The sequence below is a fragment of the Coccinella septempunctata genome, chromosome 1 (genome assembly GCF_907165205.1).
Source record: "Coccinella septempunctata chromosome 1, icCocSept1.1, whole genome shotgun sequence".
Taxonomy (NCBI): Eukaryota; Metazoa; Arthropoda; class Insecta; order Coleoptera; family Coccinellidae; genus Coccinella; species Coccinella septempunctata.
Genome location: NC_058189.1, coordinates 19,786,433 through 19,801,758, shown reverse-complemented (window position 1 = coordinate 19,801,758; position 15,326 = coordinate 19,786,433). Strand labels below are relative to the sequence as shown.

The following is a 15,326-nucleotide window of genomic DNA, read 5'->3' as shown; positions in this document are numbered from 1 at the left end:
TAAACACAGGGCCGCCGTCAGGACCGGGCACTCTGCCGGGGCGGCACATCAGAAAATCATGAAAAATTTTAATGTGTTTAAAAATTTTTAGCCTTGAAAAAGAAACAAGTCGTTTCGAAACGTCGGCATTGTATTGAAGAACAATAAAGAAAATTAGTCCAAGAATCCCAATATTCTTTCATTTCATTATTTAAGGATGTTCGCTAATGAGAACCAAATCGTTAAAAATTATTGCTTTGCTATTGTAAAATCAAAATCAATTAATAGAGCTCGTGCTGAAGTATTAACTTCCGATATTCCTAATAATTGGGAACTTCTCAAACAATTTCTCTATACTAAATTTGGAGATCTTATCAACCTAGACGTATTAATCCATCAGTTACAATTTTTAAATAAAAAGCCTCATGAAGATTCATTGAATTTTATAGACCGCATAATTGCCTTAAAAATACGAATTAATTATCGAATAGATGCAGATCCAATAACTGATCCAGAAAAATTACTTTATAAATCAAATATTCTAAAAATTTGCAAAACAGTGTTTATTTCAAATTCACCCTCCGAATTGAGAACGCATTTAATTATGAATAACGACTATAGCTTTGATGATACTGTGAATGCTGTAAAAGATTATATTTCTAACTTAGAACAATACGAATTATTTGATAGAAGCAGACGAAATAAGCCTCAACAGATTCATAAGAATAACTTTTCTAATAGTTTCAACCAAAATAATCGAAAAATGAATTTTACACATTTTAATCGCCCAGCAAATAATTACAATCGTCCAGCAAATAATTTCAATCACTTCAATCAAAATAATCAAAGAAATATACAATTTCCTTCGCAACCGATACATTTAAACCAACGTCCAGTGAAATATAATCATCCGACTAATCAGCAAGTATTTGGAAATCGATATAATAAAAATGATAATCAAAATGTTTTCAAACCAAATCCTAATTATCGAAATAATAATCCGCCAGAACGGCGTGATTAAATCGCTCTAATCAATTACCGTATATTGAATTCACAAATCCAAAGTGTAAATTATTAATTGATATTCAGTTTGTTTATTAGATCCAAAATTTGCGTACAATCATTTTCCTAAAAACATTTTCAAAAAATCAACTACATTAACTGCTTGTTTAATCAACTACATTAACTGCTTGTTTAAGAAAGCAAACTTCTGATGAAAAAATTTTATTACCATTATTTTCAGAATTCAGAACAAATGATTTTTATTTTTTATTTTGTATAAATTTCATAAAAATTATAATGGTTTAATTGGTGCAGATTTCCTGAATAAATACGGACTTAACTTAGATTTCAAAAATCAAATTATTTGTAATGATAATTGTTAAATACCTTTTTACTACCAACAAGTTTGTCAGAATCAAACAGAGATTTCAATTGATCTGTGTCATTTAGAACCGAAATTAAATAGACAACCCATTGTAAGATTTATAGATATCCTGAAATTCATCGCGAAGAAGTAAAAAGTAAAATTAAAGACATATTAGATAAAAAGATTGTACGAACTAGCATTTCCCCATGGTCTTTTCCAGTTGTTATTGTTCCAAAGAAACAAGATTTATCAGGTAAAACAAAATGGCGTATGGCAATTGATTACAGAAAATCAAACGATAAAACAATTGATGACAAATATCCTCTACCTCAAATTGAAAGTATATTGGACAAATTAGGAAATAAAAAACATTTTACCGTGCTTCATTTAGCGTCCGGATTTCATCAAATAGAAGTTGATGAAGATTCAATTGAAAAAACAGCTTTCACTGTTGAAGATGGTCATTATGAATTTCTAAGAATGTCTTTCGGCTTAAAAAATGCCCCAGCATCTTTTCAAAGATTAATGAATGACGTTTTAAAAAAATATATTGAAAAAATTCGCTATCTTTACATGGATGTTGTTATTATATTTTCTGATACACCCGCACAACACTTAGCTGATATTCATACTATTCTTGATTTTGCTTTGAAGAAAGATAATTTGAAAATACAATTAGACAAATGCCACTTTTTCAAAAATGAAATTGAATTTTTAGGACATATTATTACCCCTGAAAAAATTAAACCCAATCCAAATAAATTAAAAGCGGTTATGCATTTCCCTATTCCTAGAACACAAAAAGAAATTAAGTCATTTCTTGGCTTAGTTGGTTATTATAGAAAATTCATTCCTAATTTCTCGAAAATTACAAAACCATTAACGGAATGTTTGAAGAAAGACGCAAAAATTAATATTATAGTTCCGAAATATATTGAAGCCTTTGAAGTATGTAAAAGAAATTTATTGAATCACCCTATATTGCGATATCCGAATTTCAATGAGCCCTTTGTGCTTAGTACCGACGCATCAGGTTTTGCAATTGGAATTATTTTATCTCAAGGTAATCATCCGAATGACCTACCAATAGCTTATGCAATTAGAACATTGAACCCAGCAGAAACGAGATATAGTACAATCGAAAAAGAACTCCACGCAATAGTTTGGTCATGTAAGCATTTTAGACCCTATCTATACGGAAGAAAATTTACGATATACACGGATCATAAAACTTTGACATGGCCATTTTCTTCAAAGGAACCAAATTCACGCTTAATGAGATGGCGTATTAAATTGGAAGAATATGATTATGAAATTAAATATAAAAAAGGTTCAAATAATAATGCCGATGCCCTTAGTAGAATTGTTTTAAACTCAACCGATCATTTGAATTACGAAGAATTTTTGAAACTTTACGATAAAAAAGAAATTAAAGAAAATTTTAATGTTCAAGAACAAGAAGGTAATTTATTTAAAGCCCCTAAAAAATATGCGTTAGCCCATTGTGTATCAAAAGATTTTCCATATGAATAAAGGTTTTGCTTTAACGTTTAAACAAAAATATGAAGGAATCAATGAATTAAATCGCAAAAAAAGTCAACAGGAGAAGTTGCTTTTATTTATTATTTATTTATTAACCGAGATAATAGAAATATTAACTATTCAATTACAAAATAATTTTATTATGAAAAAGTTTTTAAAGCGTTAATAGATTTACGTAAATTATGTGAAAATAATAATGAGAAATATTTAGAGTTACCACGAATTGCGTGTGGTTTAGACCAATTGGAATGGTCTATAATGTTCAAGATGATACAGTTCATTTTTATGCATTCAAATATAAATATAATGATATATATTATTCGAAGTAAAAAGAAGAAGGAAGTAAATAATAAAAATATTGATTTTAATGGAATTGATTATGAAGAATTCATGAAATTGATTAAAGAAGCTACTTATGAAGAAGTAGATGAAGACGAATTACCGTCAATGATTAATCAAGTTACTGAAGAAGAATCAGATGAATGTTGAGAGCTCTTGAATGCTCATGATAATAATACTAATAATCCGAATCAGAATATTAATAATGATAATAATGAAAATTATGATAATGAAGGAACTCACTTAAATGAAAATGATAATAATGAAGATAATATTGAAAATGATTTGAATAAAGATAAAAATGATGATTTTACTGTCCATAGTAAGGTAGAAAAACCAATTTTAGAGTTACCATAAAACCCTTTCCACATGTTTATTGTGATACCATAAGATTTGGTCAAACCTATTGTTTAAGCATAGTAGATTCATTTTCAAGATTAGGACAATGTTATGTTAGCAAATACTCATTTTTATTACCTACCTTCTGTCTGTATCATTTCTTACAAAGGAATAAACTGGTATCTGTAGAACATCACTATTAATGCTACAAGAAAGCCAAGTTTCAGTTGAATTTAGAACATCAAAATCATAAGTCAAAAGATAAGCCGATAGGTCACTTAAATTTGGTATAAAAAATCTGCTATTCAAATGCAAGCAACACAACACAAATACCAATACTACATGCTGCGAGAAAATAAAAAGAGTATCATCAACTATATACGAGTGCTCAAGGTTCTCAAACAAAAAACAAATAAAGGAAAATTATAACTCATAAGCAGAAAAAAAATTACAATAACAATGAGATAGCGGGGCTCAAAAGGCAGGTAAAGAATACAAGAAAAAAGCCAATATTGATAAATTAACAAATAGTAGATATCGATTGAAATTTATTCTGGGAGGATTCTGCATTTCTTGAAATTTTTACGGTTTTAACTCCCCATTTCTGGAACGAAATCAACTAAAAAAAAATTGAAATAAACGATTTGCTACTGCGTGATTGATTTTGTTCCAGAGATTGGGAGTGAAAACCCTCAAAAGTTTCAGCAAATAGTAGATATTTGTAGAATTAACGGTTTCCATGCCTAGGTACGAAATTTTTTTTATAGCGTACTTGGAATGGCCGTGAAAACTAATATTATATTATACGCACATCATAAGACAAGTGGATTCGAAATAATAATTGAAAAATAAAATTGCAGAAAGACCACAAACAAGCGTGAACAAAGTTTTTGAGGTGGTTTTTGGGTGGCAGAGATCAACTTTCGACACGCATATCTCCCAGAAAAATCATCGTACATCTGAATGTGATACATATTCTAAAAGGGAAAGTAATCTTGTAATAAATCTCGAAATTTCATCGAGCTCCGTGCAACCGTATGGTTTTGACGAGTTTTTAAGTTTTTAACTGGTTTTGGGAATTTTTCGAAGGTCAACTTTCAACCATCGTATCTCCCAGAAAAATTATCATTAGATCCTAATGCAATACCCGGAGCAATCGTCTAGTAATAAATATCGACATTTCATCGACTTCGCTGTAACCGTTCGGTTTTGACGAATTTTTAACTCACTCCATCTTATTCGAAAATCAACGATGATTCCGAACAATTCAATTTCAAAATGGAAAGGTCGAAATCTGAAAATAAGAATTAGGAGAGCGCATCTGAGATAATATCGTTTGCTAAGGACACAAAGGAGTGATTTCATGCCGACATGAAATGTTTAAGAAAGAAAACTACCTGGCAATAATTTCTACAAAGGTAGGATGTTATCAACAATACCCAATTTCCTGGAATTTCATTACAGTTTGATAATTTGAAATGAATCATATCTTTTACTCTCTCATAAAATTTCAAAGAGGGTAATCCTAGCTTAAGGAGGCTATTCAAACTAAATTTGTTTAATGAGTAGGTAATCGGAATGTTCCGAGAAATTTTGATGACAAGTGAAATGACTATAAGAAGTACTTCTTGGCTCTTCCTTCAGTTCAAGAACGACAGAGCACAGAGAGGCCTTGTCGTACAGAGGCATTTTTGAATTATCTGTCGTTCTCATATGTACACAAAAATATTTTACTGTTTCACGTATAAGTTCACTACACTACACTATCTTCGTCTTGTTATTTTTTTCACGAAAACTCTGCAAACCCTCTCTGTGCTCTGTCGTTCTTGAACTGAAGGAAGAGCCAAGAAGTACTTCTTATAGTCATTTCACTTGTCATCAAAATTTCTCGGAACATTCCGATTACCTACTCATTAAACAAATTTAGTTTGAATAGCCTCCTTATGCTAGGATTACCCTCTTTGAAATTTTATGAGAGAGTAAAAGATATGATTCATTTCAAATTATCAAACTGTAATGAAATTCCAGGAAATTGGGTATTGTTGATAACATCCTACCTTTGTAGAAATTATTGCCAGGTAGTTTTCTTTCTTAAACATTTCATGTCGGCATGAAATCACCCCTTTGTGTCCTTAGCAAACGATATTATCTCAGATGCGCTCTCCTAATTCTTATTTTCAGATTTCGACCTTTCCATTTTGAAATTGAATTGTTCGGAATCATCGTTGATTTTCGAATAAGATGGAGTGAGTTAAAAATTCGTCAAAACCGAACGGTTACAGCGAAGTCGATGAAATGTCGATATTTATTACTAGACGATTGCTCCGGGTATTGCATTAGGATCTAATGATAATTTTTCTGGGAGATACGATGGTTGAAAGTTGACCTTCGAAAAATTCCCAAAACCAGTTAAAAACTTAAAAACTCGTCAAAACCATACGGTTGCACGGAGCTCGATGAAATTTCGAGATTTATTACAAGATTACTTTCCCTTTTAGAATATGTATCACATTCAGATGTACGATGATTTTTCTGGGAGATATGCGTGTCGAAAGTTGATCTCTGCCACCCAAAAACCACCTCAAAAACTTTGTTCACGCTTGTTTGTGGTCTTTCTGCAATTTTATTTTTCAATTATTATTTCGAATCCACTTGTCTTATGATGTGCGTATAATATAATATTAGTTTTCACGGCCATTCCAAGTACGCTATAAAAAAAATTTCGTACCTAGGCATGGAAACCGTTAATTCTACAAATATCTACTATTTGCTGAAACTTTTGAGGGTTTTCACTCCCAATCTCTGGAACAAAATCAATCACGCAGTAGCAAATCGTTTATTTCAATTTTTTTTTAGTTGATTTCGTTCCAGAAATGGGGAGTTAAAACCGTAAAAATTTCAAGAAATGCGGAATCCTCCCAGAATAAATTTCAATCGATATCTACTATTTGTTAATTTATCAGTATTGGCTTTTTTCTTGTATTCTTTACCTGCCTTTTGAGCCCCGCTATCTCATTGTTATTGTAATTTTTTTTCTGCTTATGAGTTATAATTTTCCTTTATTTGTTTTTTGTTTGAGAACCTTGAGCACTCGTATATAGTTGATGATACTCTTTTTATTTTCTCGCAGCATGTAGTATTGGTATTTGTGTTGTGTTGCTTGCATTTGAATAGCAGATTTTTTATACCAAATTTAAGTGACCTATCGGCTTATCTTTTGACTTATGATTTTGATGTTCTAAATTCAACTGAAACTTGGCTTTCTTGTAGCATTAATAGTTATGTTCTACAGATACCAGTTTATTCCTTTGTAAGAAATGATACAGACAGAAGGTAGGTAATAAAACTGAGTATTTGCTAACATAACATTGTCCTAATCTTGAAAATGAATCTACTATGCTTAAACAATAGGTTTGACCAAATCTTATGGTATCACAATAAACATGTGGAAAGGGTTTTATGGTAACTCTAAAATTGGTTTTTCTACCTTACTATGGACAGTAAAATCATCATTTTTATCTTTATTCAAATCATTTTCAATATTATCTTCATTATTATCATTTTCATTTAAGTGAGTTCCTTCATTATCATAATTTTCATTATTATCATTATTAATATTCTGATTCGGATTATTAGTATTATTATCATGAGCATTCAAGAGCTCTCAACATTCATCTGATTCTTCTTCAGTAACTTGATTAATCATTGACGGTAATTCGTCTTCATCTACTTCTTCATAAGTAGCTTCTTTAATCAATTTCATGAATTCTTCATAATCAATTCCATTAAAATCAATATTTTTATTATTTACTTCCTTCTTCTTTTTACTTCGAATAATATATATCATTATATTTATATTTGAATGCATAAAAATGAACTGTATCATCTTGAACATTATAGACCATTCCAATTGGTCTAAACCACACGCAATTCGTGGTAACTCTAAATATTTCTCATTATTATTTTCACATAATTTACGTAAATCTATTAACGCTTTAAAAACTTTTTCATAATAAAATTATTTTGTAATTGAATAGTTAATATTTCTATTATCTCGGTTAATAAATAAATAATAAATAAAAGCAACTTCTCCTGTTGACTTTTTTTGCGATTTAATTCATTGATTCCTTCATATTTTTGTTTAAACGTTAAAGCAAAACCTTTATTCATATGAAAATCTTTTGATACACAATGGGCTAACGCATATTTTTTAGGGGCTTTAAATAAATTACCTTCTTGTTCTTGAACATTAAAATTTTCTTTAATTTCTTTTTTATCGTAAAGTTTCAAAAATTCTTCGTAATTCAAATGATCGGTTGAGTTTAAAACAATTCTACTAAGGGCATCGGCATTATTATTTGAACCTTTTTTATATTTAATTTCATAATCATATTCTTCCAATTTAATACGCCATCTCATTAAGCGTGAATTTGGTTCCTTTGAAGAAAATGGCCATGTCAAAGTTTTATGATCCGTGTATATCGTAAATTTTCTTCCGTATAGATAGGGTCTAAAATGCTTACATGACCAAACTATTGCGTGGAGTTCTTTTTCGATTGTACTATATCTCGTTTCTGCTGGGTTCAATGTTCTAATTGCATAAGCTATTGGTAGGTCATTCGGATGATTACCTTGAGATAAAATAATTCCAATTGCAAAACCTGATGCGTCGGTACTAAGCACAAAGGGCTCATTGAAATTCGGATATCGCAATATAGGGTGATTCAATAAATTTCTTTGACATACTTCAAAGGCTTCAATATATTTCGGAACTATAATATTAATTTTTGCGTCTTTCTTCAAACATTCCGTTAATGGTTTTGTAATTTTCGAGAAATTAGGAATGAATTTTCTATAATAACCAACTAAGCCAAGAAATGACTTAATTTCTTTTTGTGTTCTAGGAATAGGGAAATGCATAACCGCTTTTAATTTATTTGGATTGGGTTTAATTTTTTCAGGGGTAATAATATGTCCTAAAAATTCAATTTCATTTTTGAAAAAGTGGCATTTGTCTAATTGTATTTTCAAATTATCTTTCTTCAAAGCAAAATCAAGAATAGTATGAATATCAGCTAAGTGTTGTGCGGGTGTATCAGAAAATATAATAACAACATCCATGTAAAGATAGCGAATTTTTTCAATATATTTTTTTAAAACGTCATTCATTAATCTTTGAAAAGATGCTGGGGCATTTTTTAAGCCGAAAGACATTCTTAGAAATTCATAATGACCATCTTCAACAGTGAAAGCTGTTTTTTCAATTGAATCTTCATCAACTTCTATTTGATGAAATCCGGACGCTAAATGAAGCACGGTAAAATGTTTTTTATTTCCTAATTTGTCCAATATACTTTCAATTTGAGGTAGAGGATATTTGTCATCAATTGTTTTATCGTTTGATTTTCTGTAATCAATTGCCATACGCCATTTTGTTTTACCTGATAAATCTTGTTTCTTTGGAACAATAACAACTGGAAAAGACCATGGGGAAATGCTAGTTCGTACAATCTTTTTATCTAATATGTCTTTAATTTTACTTTTTACTTCTTCGCGATGAATTTCAGGATATCTATAAATCTTACAATGGGTTGTCTATTTAATTTCGGTTCTAAATGACACAGATCAATTGAAATCTCTGTTTGATTCTGACAAACTTGTTGGTAGTAAAAAGGTATTTAACAATTATCATTACAAATAATTTGATTTTTGAAATCTAAGTTAAGTCCGTATTTATTCAGGAAATCTGCACCAATTAAACCATCATAATTTTTATGAAATTTATACAAAATAAAAAATAAAAATCATTTGTTCTGAATTCTGAAAATAATGGTAATAAAACTTTTTCATCAGAAGTTTGCTTTCTTAAACAAGCAGTTAATGTAGTTGATTAAACAAGCAGTTAATGTAGTTGATTTTTTGAAAATGTTTTTAGGAAAATGATTGTACGCAAATTTTGGATCTAATAAACAAACTGAATATCAATTAATAATTTACACTTTGGATTTGTGAATTCAATATACGGTAATTGATTAGAGCGATTTAATCACGCCGTTCTGGCGGATTATTATTTCGATAATTAGGATTTGGTTTGAAAACATTTTGATTATCATTTTTATTATATCGATTTCCAAATACTTGCTGATTAGTCGGATGATTATATTTCACTGGACGTTGGTTTAAATGTATCGGTTGCGAAGGAAATTGTATATTTCTTTGATTATTTTGATTGAAGTGATTGAAATTATTTGCTGGACGATTGTAATTATTTGCTGGGCGATTAAAATGTGTAAAATTCATTTTTCGATTATTTTGGTTGAAACTATTAGAAAAGTTATTCTTATGAATCTGTTGAGGCTTATTTCGTCTGCTTCTATCAAATAATTCGTATTGTTCTAAGTTAGAAATATAATCTTTTACAGCATTCACAGTATCATCAAAGCTATAGTCGTTATTCATAATTGAATGCGTTCTCAATTCGGAGGGTGAATTTGAAATAAACACTGTTTTGCAAATTTTTAGAATATTTGATTTATAAAGTAATTTTTCTGGATCAGTTATTGGATCTGCATCTATTCGATAATTAATTCGTATTTTTAAGGCAATTATGCGGTCTATAAAATTCAATGAATCTTCATGAGGCTTTTTATTTAAAAATTGTAACTGATGGATTAATACGTCTAGGTTGATAAGATCTCCAAATTTAGTATAGAGAAATTGTTTGAGAAGTTCCCAATTATTAGGAATATCGGAAGTTAATACTTCAGCACGAGCTCTATTAATTAATTTTGATTTTACAACAGTAAAGCAATAATTTTTAACGATTTGGTTCTCATTAGCGAACATCCTTAAATAATGAAATGAAAGAATATTGGGATTCTTGGACTAATTTTCTTTATTGTTCTTCAATACAATGCCGACGTTTCGAAACGACTTGTTTCTTTTTCAAGGCTAAAAATTTTTAAACACATTAAAATTTTTCATGATTTTCTGATGTGCCGCCCCGGCAGAGTGCCCGGTCCTGACGGCGGCCCTGTGTTTACAAACATAGTCACCGACGATATACAGGCTGCTACAGGAAATTATTCTATTTGTATATCGCATTGATTTTCGTAGTACCTAGCGGGTGAATTGAGAAGAGATTAATTGTGGAGGTTGCAGAAAAATTATGATGGTTAGAGAGCCTTCTTCTTCTTCTTCCTCTTTCAATAGGACCAAGTCCTGTTCAATCCTGTACATTTGGCCCTCTTCTGGGATCTTCCTCCGATACTGAACTCCAGCTCTCGTACGTACCACCTTTTTGGTGGTTTTCCTACAGGTCTGCGTTTGTTCGGTTTCTGATTTTTAGCCCACTTTGCCCATCTGTCTTCTGGCATTCTTTCTACGAGATCCCTCGAGAACCGTTTTCGTGTCCTGACCCATCTCACCACATCCTGTACGCCCAATTCTGCTCTTATGTCACTTCTTATTCGGTCCCTTAGAGTGACTCCCTTGATGGTTCGCAATATTTTCATCTCTGTGGTTCTCATTATGCTTTTTGTTTTCGATGTTTCGGCTCTAGTTTCTGAGGCATACGTGAGAATAGGTCTTACACACGTTTTGTAGATTCTGGTCTTGCTCTGTGAACTCATCGCTTTGTTCCTCCACACTATATCTCTCAGATAGCCGCTGACTCTCGATGCCTTTATCGATTGTGTTCGTGCCTCTTCTAATAGGTTTCTTTCACACGATATATTTGTTTCCAGGTAATTGAATCTTGATACCTGCTGTATTATTCCACTATCGACTGCCAATTTGCATCTAATAGGATTTTTAGAGATGACCATTGATTGTGTCTTGTTGATGGAAATGCTCATATTAAATTTTTCAGCGGATATTTTCATCTTATATAATAGACATTGCACGGCATCTTCATTTCCTGCTACGACAACACCATCGTCTGCGTAAAACAACACCTTTAGGGATCGGTCACCCATTCAGTATCCTGCATTGACTCTGTTGACATCCTCTACAATTTGGTCTATTATGATGTTGAATAGAGTTGGGCTGAGACTGTCTCCCTGTCGAATACCAGCATTGATTTGAAGTACTTCAGAGAGTCCTTCCTTAGTTTTAATTCTTGTTCTGGTTCCTCTATAAAGTTCTTTAATGATTCTTTGGTACTTATAGTCTATGTTGTTTTTCTCAAGACTCCTTATTACGTCGCTTAGGCGTATCCTATCAAATGCTTTGGTGAAGTCCACAAAACAGACAGACATGGGTTTATTGAACTCTATCGACTTTTGCACTAACTGACGAACTATGAATATTGCGTCCACAGTTGATCTATTAGGCCTGAATTCTTGTTGTTCTTCGGATATTGGTATCTTAGAGAGTAATCCATATATCTATGTACCTACTACAACTACAGCTCCACACATTCTTTAACAGATATTATAGGGAACGATATCAATGTGATTTACTCAAAATATCACAACTCGAATATGCCCTCTATGGACTTCTCGAATTGTTCGATCGGCCGCATACATATTAACATTCCGATATGAATCGATAGAAAATTTTTGCAATCGTAATTCACATTCAATTCAAAATGTGATCGTCGGAAAAATCTTGTAATAACTCCTTTATTAATTGAGCGATTAATGATCTCGAACATTAATCTCAATCATTAATCGCTTTCATTAATTTAGTTTGATTGAATAACTATTTCAACACAATACCCGATTATAATATCATAGCATGAAAAGATTATCGTGATGTTCTCGAAATTCTCTAAGAAAATTGAAATTTTCGAAAACTGCTAAGAATTATCTTGAAAAAAACACCTTGTAAAATTTCAACCTTTATTTAATTTTTATCATATAATAGGTGCATATAAGAACTAGTTGGGTTGGTTCCCACAAGTCACAATACCGTCACCCAGTTACAGGAACGTCGAAGAAATGTATTATCAGAAATCTACACATTATTTACAAATTTTCAATGTTTAATTTTATATTTAAATATAAGGCCTTGCATTTTTTACATTCTCCATATCAGGAATTGTGAGACGATCAATTACCATATTCACGAAAACTGATGGTAATTTCCATTCCCACATTCTGTTCAAACTGTCTGCACATGCATTCATCAATTCCAACCTCCTTTGTCCTTTCGCATACTTGTAATGAATGTCTGGGCCATAAATTGGATATGAGCTTATTTCGAATGTCCTCATTGCTTCAGCGATATAATAGTTATCGGCGTACATTCCTACTTGTTTTATACTTCTAGTCAGAAGTTTCCAATAAGTGATGAATGTATTCTCAATTTTGATAGATTTGAGGATCTCAATTTCTTGATAACACATTTTCAAGTAAGTGCTTGCGTCCTTTCGTTCTCTCAAGATCTCCCCTAGACTTTCGTGCATTGCAGCCCCCTTTGAAACTTCCAAGGCAATAAATTTTAGGATAGTCCTGCTCATTTCGTTCAATTCTTCCGTGCTTACAATATGAGGTAAGAGAAAATGAATAGCATAGTCTGCAGTTATATCAAGATGAGCACCGTGTCTTAGAAGTAATAAAGCCATTGGCTCAACGTCTCTTTTCAAGCTTAGATACAGTGGTGTGCATCCGCGGAAATCCTTGGTCTCCAAATCAAATCCTCTTTCTAGGAAAAGCTCCACCACTTCTGCAGCCTCCTCTGTTGTTTCTTTCGACCGAGAGATTAATGTGTGCATAGGAGTATAACCCATATGGGTGGTTCTAGAATATAAAGAGTTATATTCCATACATTTCTCAATGATCTTTTTAGAGTCTTTATTATGAACACAGTGACAAGCACAATGTAGAGGAGTTCTCCCCTGCGCATCTGTAATTTTCATGTTTCCCCCATGCTCGATAAGTAAATTTATGAATTTTAACCTGTGCCAATATACAGCACGATGAAGTGGGGTTTCTTTGTATTCGTTGTTGCGTCTATTGACATCGGCCTTATTCACTGACAATATTTTTCTCGTTGTCTTGTAAAATCCTCTTTCGATAGCAATATGAAGTGCTGTATCTGTCGAGATTCCGTGTTGCATGTTGATGTCTCTAAGGTAATTCACCATCAAATTGAACATATTTTTATCTGAAAAATGAAGAAGAATATTGAAACCGTTTTTGTAAAAAATTTGCAACGCTAAATCAATTATGTAGATCTTCCGAAGAAGCTTCTATAATGAATCCATAATATACATATAGGGTATAAAAGGTACCTTTGTTATAAGGAAGGTTTGTCAATTATTTTCGCAATGTTTCGCTAGATGGATTTTCCACCCTGTATATTTCATGTCGATTTTTTATATGTCACTTGTGAAAGCCGCAATATTTGACCGATAATCGTCCATTATGCAGAAAATATCGAGAACAATCAATGATTTCGCATAAAATCAAAATTTAAAATATTCTTTCGATGTAGAAACGAACTAATTAATTACAAATGTAGAACATTATAAAAGAAAAAACAGTTGAGGTCCGCCCAGGCAAAACTGGACACTCTATGTAAGCGTATGTAACTTTGTACAGATCGTACGACTAGATGGCAAAGAATAAAACATTAAATTCTTATCATTCTCCTGAATGGAGATATGGGCCAACCCACGCTTGTTGCAAGACCATGCATTATATACAGGGTTACAATGAATTCCCAAAGAACAGTCAATTATTTCAAAATATATGGGATCAAAACATGTCCCTCATAAAAATTTTAGGTCTGTTACAAATCTACAAGTATGTAGATTTGATATTACATAGTATTTTGATATCTGTGATAAATCGATATGTACAGGCTCGCTCACAAAGTTGTGGAGATTTATGTTTTTTCAATGGAAATTCATTGGTTCCCTAAATATCATTACACTTCGTTCAGTTACCACAAACACAAAATAAATTGCTAGAAACAAGGTAACACTAAATTACAATTTATCGTAGAAATGTCTTTGCATATTTGCAACCATTTTCCTTCTTAAGATGAATAAAAACAAATAAAATTTGAGTCAACAATGAAAACGATCAATATACATATCGATACATATAAACATAGTTTTCCTAAAAAAAAAATATAACCATCATTCTCTACAACTTAGTGAGCAACCAATTTACCAGGGATACGTAAGTTTTTAATAGTCCTTTAACTTTTATATAAGACGTTTTTTTTATAACTCCTTATATTTTGTAAATATGAATAATAAATTAAACGAATTCTTTGGTATTTTATGGGATATATAAGATATATTATAACCTATATCGAAATAATAATTTAAATGCAATTACTCACTTCCTTCTCTCAGTATCACTTCAGCCACGTTAGTTATGAATCCGTACGCTTTTATCCACTCCTCGTAATTTGCACCTTTTTTCAATAGAAATTTGATTTTTTCTTCATAATCAGATACAAGTACGGACTCCTGGTGGTAATTAATCTCAAAAGAATATAATTTCGACGTGACTAAACCCAAAGGAGTAATGTACGGGTAGCAATTTGCCTCACAGTCAACAGGAAATTTTTTTGAACCCACCATTTTCTTAACTGATTCAAGCGTGCCATTAATACATGCTTCATGAAGTGGATCAGCTTCCTTGTCGTACAGAGGCATTTTTGAATTATCTGTCGTTCTCATATGTACACAAAAATATTTTACTGTTTCACGTATAAGTTCACTACACTACACTATCTTCGTCTTGTTATTTTTTTCACGAAAACTCTGCAAACCCTCTCTGTGCTCTGTCGTTCTTGA

General features: G+C 31.6%; 2 protein-coding genes across 2 annotated transcripts; both read right to left on the bottom strand.

Moving 5' to 3' along the window:
• Nucleotides 1-10,773: 10,773 nt before the first annotated feature.
• On the bottom strand, nucleotides 10,774-11,544 carry LOC123308515. The gene has a single exon (XM_044891251.1). The coding sequence runs from the start codon at nucleotides 11,542-11,544 to the stop codon at nucleotides 10,774-10,776; it is 771 nt and encodes a 256-aa protein (XP_044747186.1).
• Nucleotides 11,545-15,287, bottom strand: LOC123308451. The gene is made up of 3 exons (XM_044891137.1): nucleotides 14,867-15,287; nucleotides 12,594-13,678; nucleotides 11,545-11,934 (listed from the first exon to the last, which is right to left on the bottom strand). The coding sequence occupies exons 1-3, from the start codon at nucleotides 15,207-15,209 to the stop codon at nucleotides 11,545-11,547; spliced, it is 1,818 nt and encodes a 605-aa protein (XP_044747072.1). The 5' UTR covers nucleotides 15,210-15,287.
• Nucleotides 15,288-15,326: the final 39 nt, after the last annotated feature.

Coding starts and splice junctions, on each gene's coding strand:
- LOC123308451 (XM_044891137.1), bottom strand. CDS start 15,209: ATGAGAACGACAGATAATTCAAAAATGCCTCTGTACGACAAGGAAGCT. Junction 13,679..14,866: donor AGTGATACTGAGAGAAGGAA/GTGAGTAATTGC, acceptor TTCATTTTTCAG/ATAAAAATATGTTCAATTTG. Junction 11,935..12,593: donor CAATTCCTGATATGGAGAAT/GTAAAAAATGCA, acceptor TTACTCTCTAAG/ATACCAATATCCGAAGAACA.
- LOC123308515 (XM_044891251.1), bottom strand. CDS start 11,544: ATGGGTGACCGATCCCTAAAGGTGTTGTTTTACGCAGACGATGGTGTT.